General features: G+C 62.2%; 1 protein-coding gene across 1 annotated transcript in view; it reads left to right on the top strand.

The window, feature by feature from the left end:
- EMX1 (empty spiracles homeobox 1) overlaps positions 1-22,190 on the top strand; it is a 22,998-nt gene extending 808 nt beyond the window's left edge. The window contains exons 2-4 of the mRNA XM_041427612.1: positions 12,030-12,431; positions 14,342-14,526; positions 22,023-22,190. Coding sequence (XP_041283546.1) covers positions 12,030-12,431; positions 14,342-14,526; positions 22,023-22,190 — 755 coding nt within the window. The remainder of the gene's footprint in view (positions 1-12,029; positions 12,432-14,341; positions 14,527-22,022) is intronic.
- The last annotated feature ends 925 nt before the right edge of the window (positions 22,191-23,115 follow it).

Raw genomic sequence — 23,115 nt, forward strand, 5'->3', positions numbered from 1 at the left:
AGGGAGAGGGAGAGGGAGAGGGAGAGGGAGAGGGAGAGCAGGCAGGGAGAGGGGACAGAGAGAGGGGAGAGGGAGAGCAGGAACGGGAAAGCTGCAAAGGGAGGGCAGGAAAGGGGAAACTGCAAAGGGAGAGCAACGAGGGAGAGGAGGAAAGGGAAAACAGCAAAGAGAAAACAGCAAAGGGAGAGCAGGAGAAGGAGAGCAGGAACGGGAGAGCAGGAACGGGAAAAGTGCAAAGGGAGAGCGGCGAGGGAGAGCAGGAGAGGGAGAGCAGGAATGGGAAAACAGCGAAGGGAGAGCAGGAGAAGGAGAGCAGGAACGGGAAAATAGCGAAGGGAGAGCAGCGAAGGGAAAACAGGAACGGGAAAGCGGCAAAGGGAGAGCAGCGAAGGGAAAACAGGAACGGGAAAGCGGCAAAGGGAGAGCAGCGAAGGGAAAACAGGAACGGGAAAGCGGCAAAGGGAGAGCAGCGAAGGGAAAACAGGAACGGGAAAGCGGCAAAGGGAGAGCAGCGAAGGGAAAGCAGCCCAGGGAGAGCAGCGAAGCCCCTGTGCCCGCTCCGTGCCCCTGCCTGGCACGGGCCCGTGCCACATTCCCGCTGTCCCTTCCCGCAGGAGCCGAGCGGGATCGCGGTGCCCGCGGGGCTTTGGGGAGCTGCGAGGGGCTGCTCCCGCTGGCTGCTGCGGGAAACGGGGATCCTGGGGGGATCTCGGGGGACAGGATCCACCCCGTAGGGCTCGCGGGGAGCTGGGGTCGCTTTTTGGCACATTCGGGGCCCGCTCGGGGCTGCGCTGGGCTCGGGAGGAGCAGGAGGGACCGGAGCGCTCCCGGCACGGCCGGGATGTGGCTGCTGTGTCCCGCGCATGGGGTGGGCCTGGGGGAGTGTCACTGTCACCCTGCCGTGCCCTGTCACCGTCACCCTGCCGTGCCCTGTGTCACCGTCACCCTGCCGTGCTCTGTGTCACCGTCACCCTGCCGTGCCCTGTCACCTGCACCCTGCAGTGCCCTGTGTCTGTGTCACCGTCACCCTGCCGTGCCCCGTGTCACCGTCACCCTGCCGTGCCCTGTGTCACCGTCCCCCTGCCGTGCCCTGCGTCTGTGTCACCATCACCCTGCCGTGCCCTGTGTCTGTGTCACCATCACCCTGCCGTGCCCCGTGTCACCGTCACCCTGCCGTGCCCCGTGTCTGTGTCACCGTCACCCTGCCGTGCCCTGTGTCACCTGCACCCTGCCGTGCCCTGTGTCTGTGTCACCCTGCCGTGCCCTGTGAGTGTGTCACCGTCACCCTGCTGTGCCCTGTGTCTGTGTCACTGTCACCCTGCTGTGCCCTGTGTCACCGTCACCCAGCCGTGCCCCGTGTCACCGTCACCCTGCCGTGCCCTCTGTCACCGTCACCCTGCCGTGCCCTCTGTCACCGTCACCCTGCCGTGCCCTCTGTCACCGTCACCCTGCCGTGCCCTCTGTCACCGTCACCCTGCCGTGCCCTCTGTCACCGTCACCCTGCCGTGCCCTCTGTCACCGTCACCCTGCCGTGCCCTCTGTCACCGTCACCCTGCCGTGCCCTCTGTCACCGTCACCCTGCCGTGCCCTCTGTCACCGTCACCCTGCCGTGCCCTCTGTCACCGTCACCCTGCCGTGCCCTGTGTCTGTGTCACCGTCACCCTGCTGTGCCCCGTGTCACCTGCACCCTGCCGTGCCCTGCGTCTGTGTCACCGTCACCCTGCCGTGCCCTGTGTCACCATCACCCTGCCGTGCCCTGTGTCTATGTCACCTGCGTCCTAAAGAGGTCCCTGGGTGGCTGTATCACCTGGATCCTGGCACAATCCCTGGGTGGCTGTGTCACCTGGATCCCAGAGCGATCCCTGCGTGGCTGTGTCACTCGGATCCCGGCACAATCCCTGGGTGTTTGTGTCACCTGGTTCCCAGAGCATTCCCCGGGTGCCTCCCTGCCCTGGCAGTGCCCGTGAGGATCCCCCAGCGGTGCCTGAGCACTGAGCCAGCTCACCCCACTGCAGAGCTCTGGGCAGGGCTGGGTGCCCTGGAGCCCCAAATCCAGGCTGGGTGCCCTGGAGCCCCAAAATCCACACTGGGTGCCCTGGAGCCCCAAAATCCACACTGAGCACCCTCCAACATCCACACTGGGTGCCCTGGAGCCCCAAAATCCACGCTGGGCACCCCCCAACATCCACACTGGGTGCCCTGGAGCTCCAAATCCACGCTGGGCACCCCCCAAAATCCATGCTGGGTGCCCTGGAGCCCCAAAATCCATGCTGGGCACCCCCCAGAATCCATGCTGGGTGCCCTGGAGCCCCAAAATCCACGCTGGGCACCCCCCAAAATCCACACTGGGTGCCCTGGAGCTCCAAATCCACTCTGGGCACTCCCCAAAATCCACACTGGGTGCCCTGGAGCCCCAAAATCCATGCTGGGCACCCCCCAGAATCCATGCTGGGTGCCCTGGAGCCCCAAGATCCACGCTGGGCACCCCGCAAAATCCACACTGGGTGCCCTGGAGCCCCAAAATCCACACTGAGCACACCCCAAAATCCACACTGGGTGCCCTGGAGCCCCAAAATCCACGCTGGGCACCCCCCAAAATCCACACTGGGTGCCCTGGAGCCCCAAATCCACTCTGGGCACTCCCCAAAATCCACACTGGGTGCCCTGCAGCCCCAAATCCACTCTGGGCACCCCCCAAAATCCACACTGGGTGCCCTGGAGCCCCAAAATCCACGCTGGGCACCCCCCAAAATCCACACTGGGTGCCCTGGAGCCCCAAAATCCACGCCCCTCACACCCCAAAATCCACACTGGGTGCCCTGGAGCCCCAAAATCCACGCTGGGCACCCCCCAAAATCCACACTGGGTGCCCTGGAGCCCCAAAATCCACGCTGGGCACCCCCCAGGAGCGCTGCTGCTGCCACCACCTCCTCCAGGAGCTGCATCCCAGCTCTGCCACCGCAGGGAGCAGCGTGGCCCGGCCAGGCTGTCCCCTCCAGCTCTGTTTTCCAGGTGGGACACGGGTGGGACAGGCAGGAGCCAGCAGGGAGCAGCCAGGCCGTGCCCAGCAGCTCCTTTTTCCAGGTGGGACGGCCAGCAGGGAAGCACCCAAACCCCTCCGGGCATCTCGGGGCTCCCTCCCGGCTGGGGCAGAGGCTGGGGGAGCCCCGGGAGGCTCGGGAGGCTCCGTGCCCACCTGCAGAGCCGTGGCAGGGTATGGCCCTCTGGAAGTGTGTGCCATGGAAATGTGCACATTTCCTAAAAGCAATATGGAGCAGCTAAATATACTGCTCACAAATCTGTTTACACTAATAATGGCTGGGAGCCTGCCATCCATATGACTGCACGGAGCCATCGATTCAACAGAAATTCGCTGAATTCCTTGCAGGAGGAACAAACTCACGGCGCTTTACGTTTCAGTTTCCCCCCCCCTTGTTTTTCTTTCTTTTTTTCCCCTGCTTGTCGGGGAAGGGGGAGCAGGGATAAACCCCCAAAGACAGTGGGAGAAACCCCCAAACACAGTGGGATAAACCCCCAAACACAGCCCCGGGCTGGCAGCGGCTCTGCCCATCCCTCAGCCCTCACCCGAGGATCGGGATACTCAGCAGACCGGGATTTCCCAGCGCAGCTCCAAGCTCTGGAGCTGCCTCCAGGGCTAAATGAACACAATATTTACCCATTTCCCACCCAACGGAAGGGTCCGAGGCAGCATTTTGGCGCCGGGCTCTTTCCCATTTTCAAAAAAAAAAAAAAAGGGGAAGAAAAAAAATAAAAAGAGGGAAAAAAGCCCCTCCGGAATTGGCAGCTCGTGGTGTATTAATGGAAAAGCTGCAGACTTGGCTCCCGCTCACCTCCCCAACATAATGTTAAATGGCAGCAAGGCACTATAGCAGTCATTTACATATGGTGCTTATAGACGCCAAACTTATTAACACAATAAAACTGCTGCGCCAGGAGCTTTCCTGCCTATTTTTCTCCTGGAGAATGTCAGTGTTGGAAGCACCTATCCGCCTCGTATGGAAACACCCGGGGCTGCCTTTCATATGGCACCGGCAAAATAAATAAATGACTCAGCCAGGGGCCCCCTCCGACCACTCCCCGAGGGAAGAGGGAGGGGGATCCGCGCCTTCGGAGGTTTGGGGGTGGGGGAGATCACGGGAATCCACCAGGATCCACCAGAACCCCTGAAAAACGCATTTCCTCCTGCTTGGGGCAGCTCCACGCTAGGATTGGCTTTAACCCCTGCTCTGAGGTGTCCCCGAGGTGTCCCCAAAGCTGGAAGGGACAGCCTGAGCTGATTTCTGGATGGATTTTCCAGGGTGGCACGGGAAAAGCAGCCCCAGTGTTCCCACAGAAAGGTGCCCAGGTGCTTCCGACAGGGGATTGCTCCACGTGGGAAAGCAGGGAAATTCCAGCAGCGCTTTGGCTCTGCTGGGAGGTTGGTGTCCACAAGTGACATTCGGAGGTGACAGCGCAGCGTCCCGGTGCCATCTGATGGGATTTTGGGGAGGGCAGGGCGGCTGGCTCTGCTGATCCGCCCTGATGTGGCACTGCCAGGTCCCGCGGGGGTTTTGGGGACTCTCCCGGGGGCCACAGCTCCTGTCCCCGAGGTTTGCTGGCCCTGCCGTGGCTGCGGGATCAGGGAATGTTCCTGAGGGGCTGGGAGGGGGGGGTCACGCTCCGGTGCCCCCCGGGGCACCTCCCGGGCTGGATGCGCCATTTCCTGGGGGGAAGTTCCCCCGGCTCTCCCAGAAGGACATTCCTGCGGGAATGAGCATTCCTGAGGTGACACCCGATAGCCCTGGCGCGAGGGATCGGGACGCCAACCTGCACCCCAAAGCACGGCGGAGCTCTGGCTGACCCCAAACCGCCGTGCCCCCTGTGCCCCCTGTGCCCGCTGTGCCCCCTGTGCCCCCTGTGCCCTCTGTGCCCGCTGTGCCCCCTGTGCCCGCTGTGCCCTCTGTGCCCGCTGTGCCCCCTGTGCCCGCTGTGCCCTCTGTGCCGGGACACCAACCTGCACCCCAAAGCACCGCGGAGCTCTGGCTGACCCCAAACCGCTGTGCCCGCTGTGCCCCCCTGTGCCCGCTGTGCCCCCTGTGCTCCCTGTGCTCCCTGTGCCCCCTGTGCCTGCTGTGCCCCCTGTGCTCCCTGTGCTCCCTGTGCCCCCTGTGCCTGCTGTGCCCCCTGTGCTCCCTGTGCTCCCTGTGCCCCCTGTGCCTGCTGTGCCCCCTGTGCTCCCTGTGCTCCCTGTGCCCCCTGTGCCTGCTGTGCCCCCTGTGCTCCCTGTGCTCCCTGTGCCCCCTGTGCCTGCTGTGCCCCCTGTGCTCCCTGTGCTCCCTGTGCCCCCTGTGCCTGCTGTGCCCCCTGTGCTCCCTGTGCTCCCTGTGCCCCCTGTGCCTGCTGTGCCCCCTGTGCTCCCTGTGCTCCCTGTGCCCCCTGTGCCTGCTGTGCCCCCTGTGCTCCCTGTGCTCCCTGTGCCCCCTGTGCCTGCTGTGCCCCCTGTGCTCCCTGTGCTCCCTGTGCCCCCTGTGCCTGCTGTGCCCCCTGTGCTCCCTGTGCTCCCTGTGCCCCCTGTGCCTGCTGTGCCCCCTGTGCTCCCTGTGCTCCCTGTGCCCCCTGTGCCTGCTGTGCCCCCTGTGCTCCCTGTGCTCCCTGTGCCCCCTGTGCCTGCTGTGCCCCCTGTGCTCCCTGTGCTCCCTGTGCCCCCTGTGCCTGCTGTGCCCCCTGTGCTCCCTGTGCTCCCTGTGCCCCCTGTGCCTGCTGTGCCCCCTGTGCTCCCTGTGCTCCCTGTGCCCCCTGTGCCTGCTGTGCCCCCTGTGCTCCCTGTGCTCCCTGTGCCCCCTGTGCCTGCTGTGCCCCCTGTGCTCCCTGTGCTCCCTGTGCCCCCTGTGCCTGCTGTGCCCCCTGTGCTCCCTGTGCTCCCTGTGCCCCCTGTGCCTGCTGTGCCCCCTGTGCTCCCTGTGCTCCCTGTGCCCCCTGTGCCTGCTGTGCCCCCTGTGCTCCCTGTGCTCCCTGTGCCCCCTGTGCCTGCTGTGCCCCCTGTGCTCCCTGTGCTCCCTGTGCCCCCTGTGCCTGCTGTGCCCCCTGTGCTCCCTGTGCTCCCTGTGCCCCCTGTGCCTGCTGTGCCCCCTGTGCTCCCTGTGCTCCCTGTGCCCCCTGTGCCTGCTGTGCCCCCTGTGCTCCCTGTGCTCCCTGTGCCCCCTGTGCCTGCTGTGCCCCCTGTGCTCCCTGTGCTCCCTGTGCCCCCTGTGCCTGCTGTGCCCCCTGTGCTCCCTGTGCTCCCTGTGCCCCCTGTGCCTGCTGTGCCCCCTGTGCTCCCTGTGCTCCCTGTGCCCCCTGTGCCTGCTGTGCCCCCTGTGCTCCCTGTGCTCCCTGTGCCCCCTGTGCCTGCTGTGCCCCCTGTGCTCCCTGTGCTCCCTGTGCCCCCTGTGCCTGCTGTGCCCCCTGTGCTCCCTGTGCTCCCTGTGCCCCCTGTGCCTGCTGTGCCCCCTGTGCTCCCTGTGCTCCCTGTGCCCCCTGTGCCTGCTGTGCCCCCTGTGCTCCCTGTGCTCCCTGTGCCCCCTGTGCCTGCTGTGCCCCCTGTGCTCCCTGTGCCCCCTGTGCCCGCTGTGCTCCCTGTGCCCGCTGTGCCCACTCTGCCCACTCTGCCCACTGTGCCTGCTGTGCTCCCTGTGCCCGCTGTGCTCCCTGTGCCCACTCTGCCCGCTGTGCCCCCTGTGCCCCCTGTGCCCGCTGTGCCCGCTGCTCTTGGAGCTGCCAGCGGGATAAACCCAGCCAGGCTGGGAGCAGCGCTGGGCAGGGCGCTGCTGACCCCAGCACCCGGGGGGGTTACAGGGCCAGGGAGAGAGAGGGTCGGCTCCAGCAGGGCATGGCAGTGCCACACAGCCATGGCAGTGCCACAAAACTATGGCATTGCCACTGGGTATGGCGGTGCCACAGGGCATGGCAGTGCCACACAACCATGGCAGTGCCACACCCCCACAGCAGTGCCACAGAGCATAGCAGTGCCACAGGCCATGGCAGTGTCACGGGGAATGGCAGTGCCACTGGGTATGGCGGTGCCACAGGGCATGGCAGTGCCACACAACCATGGCAGTGCCACGGAGCATGGTAGTGCCACACAGACATGGCAGTGCCACAGGGTATGGCAGTGTCATACAACAATGGCAGTGCCACACAGACATGGCAGTGCCACGCAACAAGGCAGTGCCACGCAACAATGGCAGTGCCACAGGGCCATGGCAGTGCCACACAGCCCTGGCAGTACTACAGGGCCATGGCAGTGCCACACAACCTGCCACAGGGCATGGCAGTGCCACACAACCCTGGCAGTGCCACACAACCACTGCTGCTGCCACACTGGGGCCCAGCACAACAAACCAAGGTGGGTTTTGGGGCTGGGGGCTGGGGGCTGGGCTGGGCCCTCACTGTGGGGATTCCAGGAGCCCAGGGAGGGCCGTGTCCCCTTTGTGCCACCCCTGGTGCCACCCCTGGAGCCGTGTGTGCTGCAGCTCCCCGTGGCACTGCTGTCACCAGCCCTGTCACCAGCAGGACATCCTGATGGTGCCCCAGTCCGGGTGTTCCAGAGCCTTCCACGGGCCCTGCTGTGGGACAGCCAGCTCAGCACAGCCAGGCAGGGGACACGGGGTCCCCAAGGTCAGGCACGAGGTCAGGGGAAGGTCCCCAAATGCCCAAACTCTGCACAGCACTTTGCACTCATGGGGTCTGGATGGCTTTCCCAAAATCCTTGTCCTGTGTCACTGCTGGACAGGAGTGACCAGAGCTGTCCCTGTGCTGTGTCACTGTGGAACAGGAGTGACCAGAGCTGTCCCTGTGCTGTGTCACCGTGGAACAGGAGTGACCAGAGCTGTCCCTGTGCTGTGTCACTGTGGAACAGGAGTGACCAGAGCTGTCCCTGTGCTGTGTCACTGTGGAACAGGAGTGACCAGAGCTGTCCCTGTGCTGTGTCACCGTGGAACAGGAGTGACCAGAGCTGTCCCTGTCCCAGGGGCAGCCCAGGCCACCAAGGGCTGGGATGTCCCAGCTCCTGGAAAGGCTTTCTCAGGGCCATGGGCACCTCCCCATCCCCTGGCGGTGTTACCAGGCTGGAGATGATCCCATCCAGAGCTGGATCTTCTGCATCTACAAGGACCTGGCTGCCAATCCCTGTTTGTTTTGCGGGCTCAGGATTCCTGTTCCCAGCGTGGCTGCAGCCACCAGAGCCACAGCTGTGTCCCCTCCAAGGGCCCCCAGGGTGTGGCACCTCTGAGTGTGCCCAGGACCTGTCACAGCAGGTCCCACCATGCCTGGGAGGGTTTGGAGAGGGGAGGGGATGCAGCCCCATGGAAGAGCAGGTGGAGATGGGTGGGAACCCAGCAGCCTCTTTCCCTGCTGGAATGGCCTCTCCCAGTCCAGAACTGGGGGATTGGGTGACTTCCCGTCCCTAGACTCAGGGTGGGATCCTCTCTCAGTCAGCCTGATCCCATAAAATCCATCCATCCATCCATCCATCCATCCATCCATCCATCCATCCCTCCATCCCTCCATCCCTCCATGCACCAGTTGCCAAAATCACCTGCCTGGAGGACGCTGAGGGATGGGACAGGAATAACCTGCTGGAAGCCGCTGCTTTCAGGGACGATTTATTCCGATCCAGCATATTCCCGAACCAAAAACAATGTAAAAAATCAAATAGAATTAATTCCAAGGAAGCAGGAGAAGGAGCTCATTAACCTCCCAGCCCCAATCAGGCCCCACTTCCCCCTCTGCCGCCCCGCATGGCCGATGAGAAGGAGCCGGGCCGGGCAGGAGCAGTGCCCGCGGGGAGAGCGGAGGAGGAAACGCTGCAGCGCTTTGAAGTCTGGTCAACTTTTAACGCGGGGCCGAGCCGTGCCCGCGGCCCCGCTCCGGGCCCGGGGCCGCTGTGCCCGCGGTGCCCTTTGACGGCGGGGCCGCGGCGTTACCGATTAACGAGGGGACAGCCGGGCACGGACGGACACGGACACAGGGGTGTCCCTGTGCCACCCCGCTGCCACCCCAGAAATGACCCCCTACCCCCAGCCCGCGGCCGGTGTTCCGTGCCCGTCCCGTCCCTCTTTCCCTCTCCTTCCCTGTCCTTTCGTTTGCTCCTTGCAGGACCCCCCGGTTGGGTTTTGCAGACCCCTCCTTTTCCCCCCGGCACCCCCGATCCCGCTGCAGCCGCCCCCGGCCCGGCCCCTGCGGGCCCTCGGCTGCGCTCGCACGGCCGGCGGCTCTTTCGTTAAAAAGGAAAATGGTTTTTTCCCCTTCCCGGAGCCGCTCCCGGCCGGAATCCAGCGGGGGGGGGATCCAGCCCGGCTCCCCTCTCTGCGCATTTTGAGGATAAAGTTTTCCTCTCCATAAACCAGGGGCATCTCCAGCCCGAGCAAGACCCCGGCTCGGCTGCTCCGGGTTTATTCCCGAAGGGATAAAAATCCTGCTTGAGTTTTATCCTGGAGCTGGGAGCAGGCCTGGGAGCAGAGGGGAAAAAAAGAAATTTAAAGACAAATTTGGCGTTCTCGGTCGGTTTCAGCGTAGCAGCTCCCGGGTTCCCTTCCCATCCGAGCAGCCTCGCCTGGACACTGAGCCGGGACTGAAAACCGCCGGGGCGAGTTGGGGAAAAAAAAACAAAACGAGGTGGAAGGTTTGTAGATTCCCGAGAGGGCGATTCACCCCGGAGCGAAGCCGCTCCCTCCCGGGAAATGTTCCGCCGCAGCCGGGGGAGCTGCCGGCCGCGGGGACCCCGCGGGAAGCAGCCGCAGCCCGGCCGCCTTTCCCGGCTTTCTCCCTCTGAAGATGCTGAAATGAGGGAGATCCGCACGAAACGAAATCCCGGCCCCGCGCCGCGCTCCGGGGCCGCGGATCCCGCAGCGCCCGCTCCGCACCCGCGGATCCCGCAGGGCAGGGGCGGAGGGGCCGCGTCTCCCCCCGCCGGCCCCCGGGGCAGGGAAAAGGTCGAGGGGGAAAAAAAAAAAAAGAAAGAAAAAAAAGAAATAAAAAAAGAAAAAAGAAATTAAATAGAATTCAATTAGATTAAATTGATTTAAATGAAATTCCGCAAACGGTCCGGAGCCGGGCACAGTTTCCGCGACTGAGCCGAGCTGTCCCCGCGTCCCCTTCTCCTTCCCGATTCCTTCCCTTCTCCTTCTTCCCATCTCTATCCCTTCCCCTTCTTCCCCATCCCTTCCCTTCCCGTCCCCGTCCCTCCGCGGGTGTTCCCCGCTCCGCTCCCGCTGCCCTCTCCGCCAGCTCTCTCACCCAACTCCTCTTCTTTATTTCCACTCGTTCTATTTTTTTAAAAAAAGAGAAAATATACATTTTAAAATCTATTTATAAAATATTTTGAATGTCGATTATTTTTTTCCTCTCTCTCTTGCGGAAATGAAAATAAAAATTAAAAAAAAAACCACCCCGCTTTGCCGACGCTCTCGCTCCGTTTTTAGGCTTTCGCTTCTCTGGGATTTCGTGTAATTTTGCCTTTCCTGCCCCCATCCTTCTTCCCGCAGCCTCTTGCGGGAGCGGGTCCGCGCAGAGCCCGCGGGCGCGCAGCAGCGCTCTCCTCTCCGCGGGGGGAAGGATCCCGCGCGGAGTATTTCGATCCAGCCAAGTGGAAAATAGACTTTCAACCCCCTTTGTGCGGGAGGGGAGGGCTGGCCCTCGCCTCCGCGGGCCAGCAAAACTCCGAGCAGAGCCAAACTGCGGAGTGAACTCGGGACCGGCCCGCGCAGGGGCTGCGCGCCCGCGCATCCCCCGCGCCGGGGCGAAACGGCCGAAAGTGCCACTTCTTGGGAGCTTTGGCTTTTTTTTTTAAATTTTGTTTTCATTCCCGGCGCAGGATTGGAGCGGTGGGGAGAGGTTTCGGCCGGGGGAAGGTCCTGCCTTTGGAAGGGGACACGCGGAGGGGAGCGGAGCTTGCGCGGGGGGCGGGAGCGGTGGGGGAGGCTTCACCTGTGCTCCCCCCGCGGGCCGGCAGCGCTGCTTTATTCATTTAAATAGGGGAAAAAATATATTAAAAAAAAAAAAAAAAGAAAAAGAAAAAGAAAAAAAAGCCAAAAGAAGAAGAAGAAAAAATGAGGACTTCAAAAAGATTATTTTAATTTTTTTTTTTTTTTAATGCTGAGGGAAACCCCCGCGCCCCGCAGCCGGAGCCCCCCGTGCCACAAGTTCGCGGCGTGCCTGCGGGAGCGGCTCCAGTCCAGTTTTTCGGGCGCTCTCTGCGTGCTTTTGCCTCCTCTGCCTCCCCTTCCTGCCCCATCTCCCCCTGTCCTCCCCGGCCTCTCCTTGTCCTCCCCGGCCTGTCCGTACCTCCCGTGCCTTCCCCTGCCTCCTCCCGGCCTCCTCTTGCCTCCCCTGCCTGTCCTTACCCCCCTCTTGCCTCCTCTTCCTCGCACTGCCCGTCCTGTCTCTCCCTGCCTTCCCATCCTATCCCGACCCATCCCTACCTGATCGGCTCTCCCACTCCATCCCACCCCATCCCTACTTTCCCCTGCTCTTCCATCCCGGCCCTGCCTCCGCTGGCTTCCCTATCCCGTTCCTGCTCTCCCATCCCATCCCATCCCTACAATCCCTGCCCTCGTCATCCCAGCCTTGCTCTCCCATCCGATCCTTACAATCCCTGCTCTCCCTTATCCCGTCCCTGCTCTCCTATCCTGGCCCTGCCTTCCCATCCCATCCCCGCATTCCCTGCCCTCTGCATCCCAGTCCTGCCCTCCCCATCCCGTCCCTGCTCTCCCATCCCATCTCGGCCCTGCTCTCCCATCCCATCCCTACAATCCCTGCTCTCCCATCCCATCCCGGCCCTGCTCTCCTATCCCAGCCCTACAATCCCTGCTCTCCCTTATCCCGTCCTTGCTCTCCCATCCCATCCCGGCCCTGCTCTCCTATCCCATCCCTGCAATCCCTGCTCTCCCATCCCGGCCCTGCTCTCCCATCCCATCCCGGCCCTGCTCTCCCATCCCATCCCAGCCCTGCTCTCCCATCCCATCCCTACAATCCCCGCTCTCCCACCCCAGCCCTGCCTCCCCCTGCCCTCCCCATCCCGGCCCTGCCTCCGCCGGCCTCCCCTCCCTCGGTGCGCGGGGCTCAGGTGAGGCCGCCCCCGCGGGCCCCGCAGGTACTGGGCCCCGAGGACCCCCCGCGCCCCGCCGCCCTCGCCTACCCCGGCCCCGCCGCCGCCGCCGACGCCGCCGCCTTCGCCCCCGGCTTCCAGGGAGCCGCCGGCCGGGCCCTGTACGGCAGCGCCGAGCTCGTCTTCCCCGAGGCCGTGGGGCACCCGGCGCTGCCCGTCGGGCCCCCCCAGCTGGGGGGCTCGGCCCTGCCGCACCCGCACCCCTTCTTCGGGCCGCAGCACCGCGACCCGCTCAACTTTTACCCCTGGGTGCTGCGGAACCGCTTCTTCGGCCACCGCTTCCAAGGTGAGCGGGGGCCGCGGGGGGCGAGGGCCGGGGGCTGCCGGCGGCCCCGGGGGCTGCGGAGCCGCGGGGCTCCTTCCCGGGGCTCGGGGGGGCCCGGCTGCAGGGCAGGACCTGTTGCTGCCGTGCCCGCACGCACGGCCGGGGCCCCGGGAGCTCCCGGTGCCTGCGAGCTCCCGGTGCCTCTGAGCTCCCGGTGCCTGTGAGCTCCCGGTGCCTCTGAGCTCCCGGTGCCTCCGAGCTCCCGGTGCTTCCGAGCTCCCGGTGCCTGCGAGCTCCCGGTGCCTCAGAGCTCCCGGTGTCTGCGAGCTCCCGGTGCCTCCGAGCCGAGCTCCGGGTGCCTCTGGGCTCCCGGTGCCTGCGAGCTCCCGGTGCCTGCGAGCTCCCGGTTCCTCCGAGCTCCCGGTGCCTGCGAGCTCCCGGTGCCGGTGCCTTTGCACGGCCGCGGCCGGAGCGCTCCCGCAGCCCCGGGGCCGTGGCAGCCCCGCAGAGTCCCGGCCGAGCACCGCGGAGCTCCGGGGGACGGGACCGGCGCCGCCGCCTCCGTGCGCAGCCGAGCCGGGAATTTGGTTTTCTCCTTCCCGGGAACGAAGGGAAGGATTTCGGTGCGGCGGATCTCGGCTGCGCAGGGAGATGTTGTTTGGTTCTGTAGATTTTTCTCTCGATTCCTTTTCTTCTCTTTATTTCTTTCTTCTCTTTTTTTCCTTCTCTTTCTTTTCCTCACTTTCTTGTTTTGCTTCTTTCGTTCTTTCTTTCGTTCCTTCTTTCTTTCTCTTAATTTTCTGATTCTGTCTCTATTTCTTTTATCTTTATTTTCTTTCTCTCCGTTCCTTCCTATCCTCTTTCTTTTCCTTTTCCTTTCTGTAGCTGCGTCCTTTTCTTTCCTTTCCCCCCATGCTTTTTCTTTCTTTTTTTTTTTCTCCTTTTCTTTATTTTTTTTTTCTTCTTTCTCTTTTTTTCCCCTCTCCGTTTCCCCTCCACCGCCATCCCCTCCGTCCCGCCGCGGTGCCGGGGGGTCCCGCAGCCCGGATTAGTTTTATCTGCTCGGCACCGAGCCCTCGCTCGTCCCCGGGGCTCCGCCGGGGATTGCGGCCGCTGCCGGCGGCGCCCGGGGGCACCGGCCCGGCCCCTCCGGGTCCCCCGCCGCCGCCGAGCCCGGCCCGCCGCTCTCCCGAGCCGTCCGTCTGTCCTGCCTTCTCTCTCCGCCTTTAATTTTCTGTTTCTTCCCTTGCTTTCGTTTCTTTCTTCCTTGTTTCCCTCGCTTGCTTTACGGATTTCCTTCACTCGTTCGTTATTCTTTGCTTCTTTCCTTCTTTTTTTTTTTTTTTTTTTTCTCAGATCTAAAATTGATTAAAATAAACCCAGGGATCTGACTGAGCTGTTTCTATTTTTTCTTTCTTTCTTTCTTTCTTTCTTTCTTTCTTTCTTTCTTTCTTTCTTTCTCCTTTCACTTTCTTTTCCTTCTTTTTTCCTTTCTCTTTCTTTCCCTCTTTTTAAAATTTCTTTCCCACTTTTCTCCTCTCTTTCCTTGTCCCCTTCCCTCTTTCTTTCTTCCCTTCACTTTTTTCCTTCTTAGTTTTCCTTCTCTATTTTTCCCTGCCACTTTCTCAGTCTTCCTCCTATTTTATAATTCCTTTTTCTCTCCGTCTCACTTTTTTCTCTGCCTCTCACCTTCCTTCCTCTTTTCTTTCCTCTTCCTGCTGCTCTCCCCATCCATCCCTTGTCCAACCCCACCGCGGGGCTGAGACGATCCAAGAGGCAGAACGCGGCACAAACTCCGCAATTCCGGGGTGGGCAAGCCTCCCCAAACCCCGCAATTCCCCTTTTGCGCCCTTCCCGTGTCTCAGGGCCAGGAAGCCACCCCAGCACCGCCCAGCCGGGGCTGCTGTGCTGAGCTCTGTGTGTGCCCGCAGGGAGCGAGGTGTCCCAGGAGAGCCTCCTGCTGCACGGCCCCTTCGCCCGCAAGCCCAAGCGCATCCGCACGGCCTTTTCCCCGTCGCAGCTGCTGCGCCTGGAGAGAGCCTTCGAGAAGAACCACTACGTGGTGGGCGCCGAGCGCAAGCAGCTGGCCAGCAGCCTCAGCCTCTCCGAGACACAGGTACTGCCACCTGGTTGTCCCACCGTGTCCCATCCTGTCCCACCGTGTCCCATCCTGTCCCACCGTGTCCCTAACCCTGTCCCAGCAGCGGCCCCAGACCCGCGCAGCGCTCCCGTGTCAAACCCCAGCTGGGCTTGCCCAGGACCCCCAGGGCCTGCGGGTGTTCTGGGGCTCCTCGGGGTGGGTTTGGGGTTTTTGTGAGGCAGTTTTTAGGGTTGCAGCAGCTGGGGCAGGTTTGGGCTGGGAATGCGGCTCTGGCGTCGTCCCGCTCTCCCGAGCGCCTCTCCGCTGTTGTTTCTCGCTGGCTTGGGGTGTTTTCGCCGGGAGCAATTTCTGGGTTGAAAAATCCTGTCAGGAAAGGAGCAGCAGCCTGAAGGCTTCCCTGGAAAGCTGGAAAACCGTGGCCGAGCCGAGCAGCTCCGGGTCTGTGCACCAACACCCGGAATTCAGGATGGGTGTGGAGACGGCGCTGCCGAAAGGCGCTGGTTTTGGGTGAGACTTTCTGGGATCAGAACAGACATTTCTCAGGAATTTAGATGTAAGGAGACCCAGGAGAAGCACGAGGATGAAAGGAAAAGTGTGCAGAGCTGGGGGAAAATGAGGGAGTTGGGGCTGAGCATCTGTGTGTCCGAGCCCGGTGTTCCGGCGAGCGGCTGTTCCCAAACGCTCCAGGAGAAGGAGTTTTATTTCCCGGGATATTCAGCAGATGAAGGGAGGGAGAAAGTTTTCCCCGAATTCTGGTGAGGTGGCTGGGCCTATGTGATGAATTAACTGAAATTTTAAGCTTAAATTTAGTTGGGAAATAAAGCTGGAGCCGTGGGTGTTCCCAGTACCCGCCTGGCTCATCCTTGCCCAGGCTCTGCCAAACAAAACCTCCAGACGCGTCCCTGGGAGAGGGAAGTTCCTGGGAGGAAAATGTCACCGGCACGGGGACAGCGGGAAGGAGCAGCTGTGGGTGTCGGGAAGCAGGGACTGAGCCCCCAAAATGCCCAGGGTGTTTGGATCCCGAGGGTGCTGCTGCCCTGACCCGCAGCCCGCGGCTCGGCGCCGCCACCGGCTCGGGTCCCTTCCCGCTGCTGCCGTCACCTTCCGGGCTGGAATGGAGAAAAAAAGGGAAAAAAAGGACAAAACCCAAAGGTCAAAGAACAGCCAGGAACTTGTCGGGGTGGAAAGGGCAGCTGTGGGATGCCCCAGGGGGAGCTTAGCCATTCCCTGGCCTTTTCCAGCACTGCCTGGAGCCTAAATGCAGTAATGCCATTTATTGGGGAAGCGCAGCGGCGGCATCCAGCCCAAAAACCCAGGGAGATCGCAGAGTGCAAAGAGGCCACGGAGATATTTTTCATTTTCATTTCTTCTGTGCTGCAGCCTGTTTGGTGGCGTGGTGTTTCTGTAATTTTGGGAAGCTGCTGCTGCTGCTGGCGGGGAGCGAGCGCGGGGAGCACGGGAGGAAGCGGCAGGGCCGGGAAAGGCTCCGTCCTTCCCCACGGATCCATCCGGGAGCAGCACCCGCCAGCGGGGGCTTCAGGCTGCAGGGAAAAGCTTTTCCCTTCTGTTTTGTGGCTTTGGGAAAATAATTTTTAAAAAAAGAATCTGTTTTAATTACCTGGAGGGAAATAATCCCGGTGTGCCGAGCGATTTTCCCTTCTGTTTTGTGGCTTTGGAAAAATAATTTAAAAAAAAATCTGTTTTAATTACCTGGAGGGAAATAATCCCGGTGTGCCGAGGGATGGGAGACATCCTGGTATTGGGATTGGAGGAGTGGGACAGCCAGGGGCTGGTGGCTGTGCCAAACCCAGGATATTATTACTATTATTATTATTAATTAAATATTCGGTGATAAATCCTGCATGGAATCAAATTTCCAGGGAAAAGCAGCCCGCTTTATCCAGGACACCCATCCCGGTGTGACACAGGGGTGTTTTCACCTGGGGCCCCACACCCAAACCCACACTGGGGGATTTTACAATTTTTTCATGGATTTAACAATTCCCAGACGGGGTTGCAGCTCATGGCTGTGCCTGGCCCTGTTTCCCAGCCCTGGAAAAGGGAGCTTTGCCCCCCAGCCAGGGAGCAGCACCTGGAGCAGCCCGGGGAAGGTGAGAAAGGTTCAGGTGCTGCCCAGCATCAGGAATGCCTTGGGAAATAGGGTGGGGATGGTGCAGGTGTTTAACCCCTTCCCAGCCGTACTCCCACCGAGGAGCTGCGTTAATTCGGGGTAAGATTGGAACAACAGGCCCGGAACAGCAAAATCAAAGGGACTGGGGAACAAAATGCAGATCCAGGTGCTCCAAAAGTGGGATCAGAGTGGAGAAGAGAGGGATCCAAATGGAATTGGGGATGGTCTGAGCAAGGGGAGCCCTCTGGGGGGTTTGGATGTGATGGGGACACAGGGGTGTGACCAGGTGGCATCGAGCTGGGTGTTGGGGGGGAGTCTTGGCAGGGTGGGGGCACTGGGATCAGCAGGGATCCCGGGCACTGTGCTGGCATTGGGAATAAGCAGGGATCCAGGGCACTGTGCTGGCATTGGGATCAGCAGGGATCCCAGGCTCTGGGGTGCTCTGGGATCAGCAGGGATCCCAGGCACTGTGGTAGCTGTGGGCACTGTGGATGCTCTGGGATCAGCGGGATCCCCAGGCACTGTGGTAGCACTGGGATCAGCAGGGATCCTGGGCACTGGGATAAGCAGGGATCCAGGGCACTGTGCTGGCATTGGGATCAGCAGGGATCCTGGGCACTGGGATAAGCAGGGATCCAGGGCACTGTGCTGGCATTGGGATCAGCAGGGATCCTGGGCACTGGGATAAGCAGGGATCCAGGGCACTGTGCTGGCATTGGGATCAGCAGGGATCCTGGGCACTGGGATAAGCAGGGATCCAGGGCACTGTGCTGGCATTGGGATCAGCAGGGATCCTGGGCACTGGGATAAGCAGGGATCCAGGGCACTGTGCTGGCATTGGGATCAGCAGGGATCCTGGGCACTGGGATAAGCAGGGATCCAGGGCACTGTGCTGGCATTGGGATCAGCAGGGATCCTGGGCACTGGGATAAGCAGGGATCCAGGGCACTGTGCTGGCATTGGGATCAGCAGGGATCCTGGGCACTGGGATAAGCAGGGATCCAGGGCACTGTGCTGGCATTGGGATCAGCAGGGATCCTGGGCACTGGGATAAGCAGGGATCCAGGGCACTGTGCTGGCATTGGGATCAGCAGGGATCCTGGGCACTGGGATAAGCAGGGATCCAGGGCACTGTGCTGGCATTGGGATCAGCAGGGATCCTGGGCACTGGGATAAGCAGGGATCCAGGGCACTGTGCTGGCATTGGGATCAGCAGGGATCCTGGGCACTGGGATAAGCAGGGATCCAGGGCACTGTGCTGGCATTGGGATCAGCAGGGATCCTGGGCACTGGGATAAGCAGGGATCCAGGGCACTGTGCTGGCATTGGGATCAGCAGGGATCCTGGGCACTGGGATAAGCAGGGATCCAGGGCACTGTGCTGGCATTGGGATCAGCAGGGATCCTGGGCACTGGGATAAGCAGGGATCCAGGGCACTGTGCTGGCATTGGGATCAGCAGGGATCCTGGGCACTGGGATAAGCAGGGATCCAGGGCACTGTGCTGGCATTGGGATCAGCAGGGATCCTGGGCACTGGGATAAGCAGGGATCCAGGGCACTGTGCTGGCATTGGGATCAGCAGGGATCCTGGGCACTGGGATAAGCAGGGATCCAGGGCACTGTGCTGGCATTGGGATCAGCAGGGATCCTGGGCACTGGGATAAGCAGGGATCCAGGGCACTGTGCTGGCATTGGGATCAGCAGGGATCCTGGGCACTGGGATAAGCAGGGATCCAGGGCACTGTGCTGGCATTGGGATCAGCAGGGATCCTGGGCACTGTGCTGGCACTGGGATCAGCAGGGACCCCATGCCCTGAGGTGCCCCAGGATTGTGTGCCAGGCTGGGATCTGAGATGTGTGCTGGGAATGGGACAGGCTGTTGACACCGTGCTGTGTCCTGTCGGGCTGGGCAGCGCTTTGCTGTGCCCAGCGCTGGTGGCACCAGTCACTTCCCCTCCCATGGGAGCAGCCTGGGCTGGGAAGGCCTTTCCCTGGATCCCTCTGGCACATGGAGCCCAAAATTCCCAGCAGAGCCGCTCCACCCCCGGGAACTCATGGGGCAAACCCCACCTGGGGTCTCAAATCTGCATTCCCCAAGCAGAGGCCTCTCCCTGGCTCCTGCAGAGGGGAGTTTGGGCTGGTTATGGAGTCACCGTGTGTCCCAGTGTCCCCTCCTGGTTCGGGGTGGTTATGGAGTCCTGCTGTCCCCTCCAGGAGCTGTCCCTGCAGGGACAGAGCAGCCCTGGCCAGGGGCTCTGTGCTGGCTGTAATTAATAATTAATAATTAACGGAGCGAATGCCTGGGAATCACAGGAGGAGAAAGATGCCCAGATAGAGCTGCAGAGTGGCCCCGTGTGAGGCCCGGGGCTGGCAGCTGTCCCCTGCCCTGAGAACTGTCCCCAGAAACAAACCTGAGAAGTTTTGGGGGGTTTTTAGGAGGAAAGTCCCCACAGGAACAGGCGGAGGTGCAGCGCTGGCACTTTGGGTGACAACCTGGCACAGGCAGTGTCACCCTGTGGCAGTGGGGCTGGTCCCCCCTGTCCCCATCCAGGCCCACCCCAGTGCCCCCACCCTTTGTGTCAGCGCCCGATTTTAATTGTCCCCTAGTGGTGGTGGCAATGTCACCCTGGGGCCAGCCCTGATTGCCCAGGTGCCATCGGCATTCCCGGGCAGAGCGGGATGTTCCGGGGGCCGTGGTACCCGCACAGCTGGGAATGTGCAGGGAAACACGGCTGGGAGCCGGGCTTAGGGACAGGACAGGGATGCAGGAGCCCCCCGGATTGTCCCTGTCCTGCAGCAGCAGCTCGGGCCGGGAGGTGACCCCGGGGGACAGAGCCAGCCCAGGGAACGGCGCTGGGACCTCGGCACGCACAAACAGCCGGCACGAGAAGGGTTAATTTGGGAAGGGATAAAACCCCGGGCTCAGGGGTTAAACGGATTCCTCCCGGAGTGAGGGGACAGCTCATCCCCCGCGCCCACCGGGAGCTCCTGGAGCTTTTCCCTTGGGAGCGAGGGATGCGGCACGGGATCCTCCAGGCCGGGAGCATCCCAGCTCCAGCCGGGAATCCCGGGGAGCCTCCGAGCCGAGCCGAGCCGAGCCGAGCCGAGCCGGGCCGGGCAGAGCCGAGCCAAGCCGAGCCGAGCCGAGCCGGGCCGAGCCGAGCCGAGCCGAACCGAGCCGGGCCGGGCAGAGCCGGGCCGAGCAGAGCCGAGCCGGGCCGGGCCGGGCTGAGCCTCTGCCCTCCCGCCCTGCTCCGGCACAGCCGCGCTCAGGCAGATTTAATTGCTTTATGCCTTGGTTCCCCTTCCACAATTTGGGGATAAGGCAGCTTCCCCGTTCCCAGAGGTTTAATTAAAGTTTGCAAAGCGCTCCGCGGCGCGGAATGAAAGCGCCAGCCCGGCATTGTTCCGGGAATGCCCCAGAGGCAGGAAAGGCGGTGGGCTCTGTCCCGGGAGAGCAGGACGCGACCCTGCCGGGAGGAGCCGTTCCTGAGCCGGGACAGCAGAAAGTCGGGGGCGGCTGGGCTGGTGTGGCTCCAGGGAATGCTGACCTGGGATGGGAATGCTGGGCTGGGATGGGAATGCTGAACCGGGATGGGAATGCTGATCCTGCCTGCAGCATCCTGCATCCCATCCTGCATCCCATCCCATAACCCTGCCTGCAGCATCCTGCATCCCATCCTGCATCCCATCCCATAACCCTGCCTGCAGCATCCCACACCCCTTACCCCATCCACTCTGCTTCCTGCAGCATCCTGCATCCCTCACTGCTGCCACCAGCATCCCTCCTTGCTGGCATTCCCCCTCCCTGCCTCTGCCATCCTGCATCCCTGCATCCCTGCCTGTGCCATCCCACCTCCTTCTGTGCCCCCTGACTCTGTGGGTGCCCTCAGCACCCCGAGCTGTCCCTGGCCTTGCTGCCCTGTGCCCAGTCCTGACCCTGAGCCTGGCCCAGCCCACGCTGCCAGTGCTGGGACCAAGCTCTGTGGGGTGGATCAGGGCTCCCGGGTGGGATCCCGGGGTGGATCGGGGTTCCTGGTTCCTGGGTGGGATCCCAGGGTGGATCAGGGTTCCTGGTTCCTGGGTGGGATCCCGGGGTGAATCAGGGCTCCTGGGTGGGATCCCAGTGTGGATCAGGGTTCCTGGGTGGGATCCCAGGGATGGAGACTCCGCTGCCCCTCCAGGCTCCTGGGACAGAGTCTGGCACCAGCAGAGCAGGAAAGGTCTCCTAAACCTCGCTGTGGTCAATTAATGATGGATAATTGGGGTTCTGGTCCTGGCTGGAGGTGTGGGGGTGGCTCTGAGCGCCATCCCAGTGTCACTGCAGCCACGGCCGCTGTGCCTGTGGCACCCTGGCAGCTGGAACGGGGCTGGCTGTGGCTGCTCCCCGTGCTGTGCCCGCCCAGGCCCAGCCCAGCTCGGGCTGACGGGCTCTGGGCGCTGTGAGGAGTGTCACCCGTGCTGCTGTCCCCTGTCTGAGGTGGCACCGGGTGCCCTTCACCCCCTGTGGTTCTCCAGGGCTGCGAGGTGGCAGCAAACACATTTGTCCCCCGTGTCCCGCCTTGCTGTGGGAAACTGAGGCAGGGAAGGCTGGCTGTGGGAGTGCTCCTGGAGGGACAGGGATGGGGACAGGGATAGGACAGGGATAGAACAGGGATGGGACAGGGACAGGGACGGGACAGGGACAGGGATAGGGACAGGGATAGAACATGGATGGGGACAGGGAGGGGACGGGACAGGGACAGGGATAGGACAGGGATGGGGACAGGGATGGGACAGGGACAGGGATGGGACAGGGACAGGGATAGGGACAGGGATAGAACAGGGATGGGGACAGGGAAGGGACAGGGATAGGACAGGGATAGGGACAGGGATAGAACAGGGATGGGGACAGGGACAGGGATGGGGATAGGAAAAGGAACAGGGACAGGGATAGTGACAGAGATGGGGATAGGGACAGGGATGGGGACAGGGATGGGGATGGGTATAGGAAAAGGGACAGGGACAGGGATAGTGACAGAGATGGGGATAGGGACAGGAATGGGGTCGGGGATAGGGATATGAAAAGGAACAGTGACAGGGACAGGGATGGGGATATGGACAGGGACAGGGATGGGGACAGGGACAGGGACAGGGATAGGGATGGAGTCAGGGACAGGAACAGGGATGGGGTTGGGGATAGGGATAGGAAAAGGAATGGGCCAGGGCCAGGGCCAGGGTCAGGAACAAGGACAGGGCCAGGGACAGAGTCAGGATCAGGGCCAGGGCCAGTCGGGGAAAGCCGAGCCTCCGGGCAAGCCGAGCCTCCGGAAAGCCGAGCCTCCTCCCCGCGCAGAGCCGCCGTGCCGGAGCCCACGGGGCGCTGTGTGCTGTGCCGCAGGTGAAGGTGTGGTTCCAGAACCGGCGGACGAAATACAAACGGCAGAAGCTGGAGGAGGAGGGCCCCGACTCGGAGCAGAAGAAGAAGGGCTCGCACCACATCAACCGATGGCGCCTGGCCACCAAGCAGTCGGGCGGAGAAGACATCGACGTCACCTCCAACGACTAAGGCAGGGACAGGCTGCTGGTGCGGCCACCATGCAGAGGAGCCCGGCGCAGCCCGCGGGGACACCGGCACCCACCGGACTGTAGGGACACAGCCGCGGCCCGACCCTCGGAGGGGCTTTCGGGGAGCTCCGGCCGAGCCGAGCCGGGAGAGGAGGCTGCCAGGGCGGCCCCGGAGCGCGCATCCCGCTCGGCGCCGGGCTCCGTGACATCCAGCCACCGCTCGATGTTCCAAGCCCTTCTTCCTTTGCCTTTTTATTCTGGTTTCCCACCGTTTTCTCCCACCGCCCCCCCAGCCCCATCCCTGGTTTTCTCCGTTGGTTTCATCGTTTGGGTTTTTTTTTTTTAATGAGGATTTCTTTTAATTTATTCTTTCTCCCCCGTGCCCGTGTGCGTGCGTTCCCTTCCGTAGGTAGCAGCTGTAGTGAGTGTTACTGCGTGGAAATAAAAGAAAAACGTGCTGGAAACTCACCTGGATACCCGCGGGGCAGGGGACAGACGTGTCCCCGTGGGAATGCCACGGGGAAGCACTGAGGGGCACTGGGGGGAACTGGGAGGAACTGGGAGCGAGGGAACAAGCGGAGTTTGGTGGCTCCGTGGTGGTGGGTGAGGACAGGGATGTCCCCTCGGGGGTCCCAGAGGTGTCACAGGGAGGTGGCAGCTCCAGGAGCGGCAGCTCCACACCCGCACAGGGATGGAATGTCGGGAGAGCTCCCGACCTGCTCCAGATCCCCGCGGATCCCTCGGGAATGTCCCCCGCAGGGAGGGGACACCCAGGGCTGGCCCCACCGGGACCCCCCAGACGGGGGAGCTCAGGGGAGAAACGTCAGGAGCCCCTCTAAGGTTTTCCTGGAATTTGGGGGAAAACACATATAAATATTTTTAAAAAACCCCAAAAAACCCCCAAACCCCCCATATATATATATATA

Source organism: Onychostruthus taczanowskii, unplaced genomic scaffold (assembly GCF_017590055.1).
Source record: "Onychostruthus taczanowskii isolate IOZ18803 unplaced genomic scaffold, ASM1759005v1 scaffold117, whole genome shotgun sequence".
Classification (NCBI taxonomy): domain Eukaryota; kingdom Metazoa; phylum Chordata; class Aves; order Passeriformes; family Passeridae; genus Onychostruthus; species Onychostruthus taczanowskii.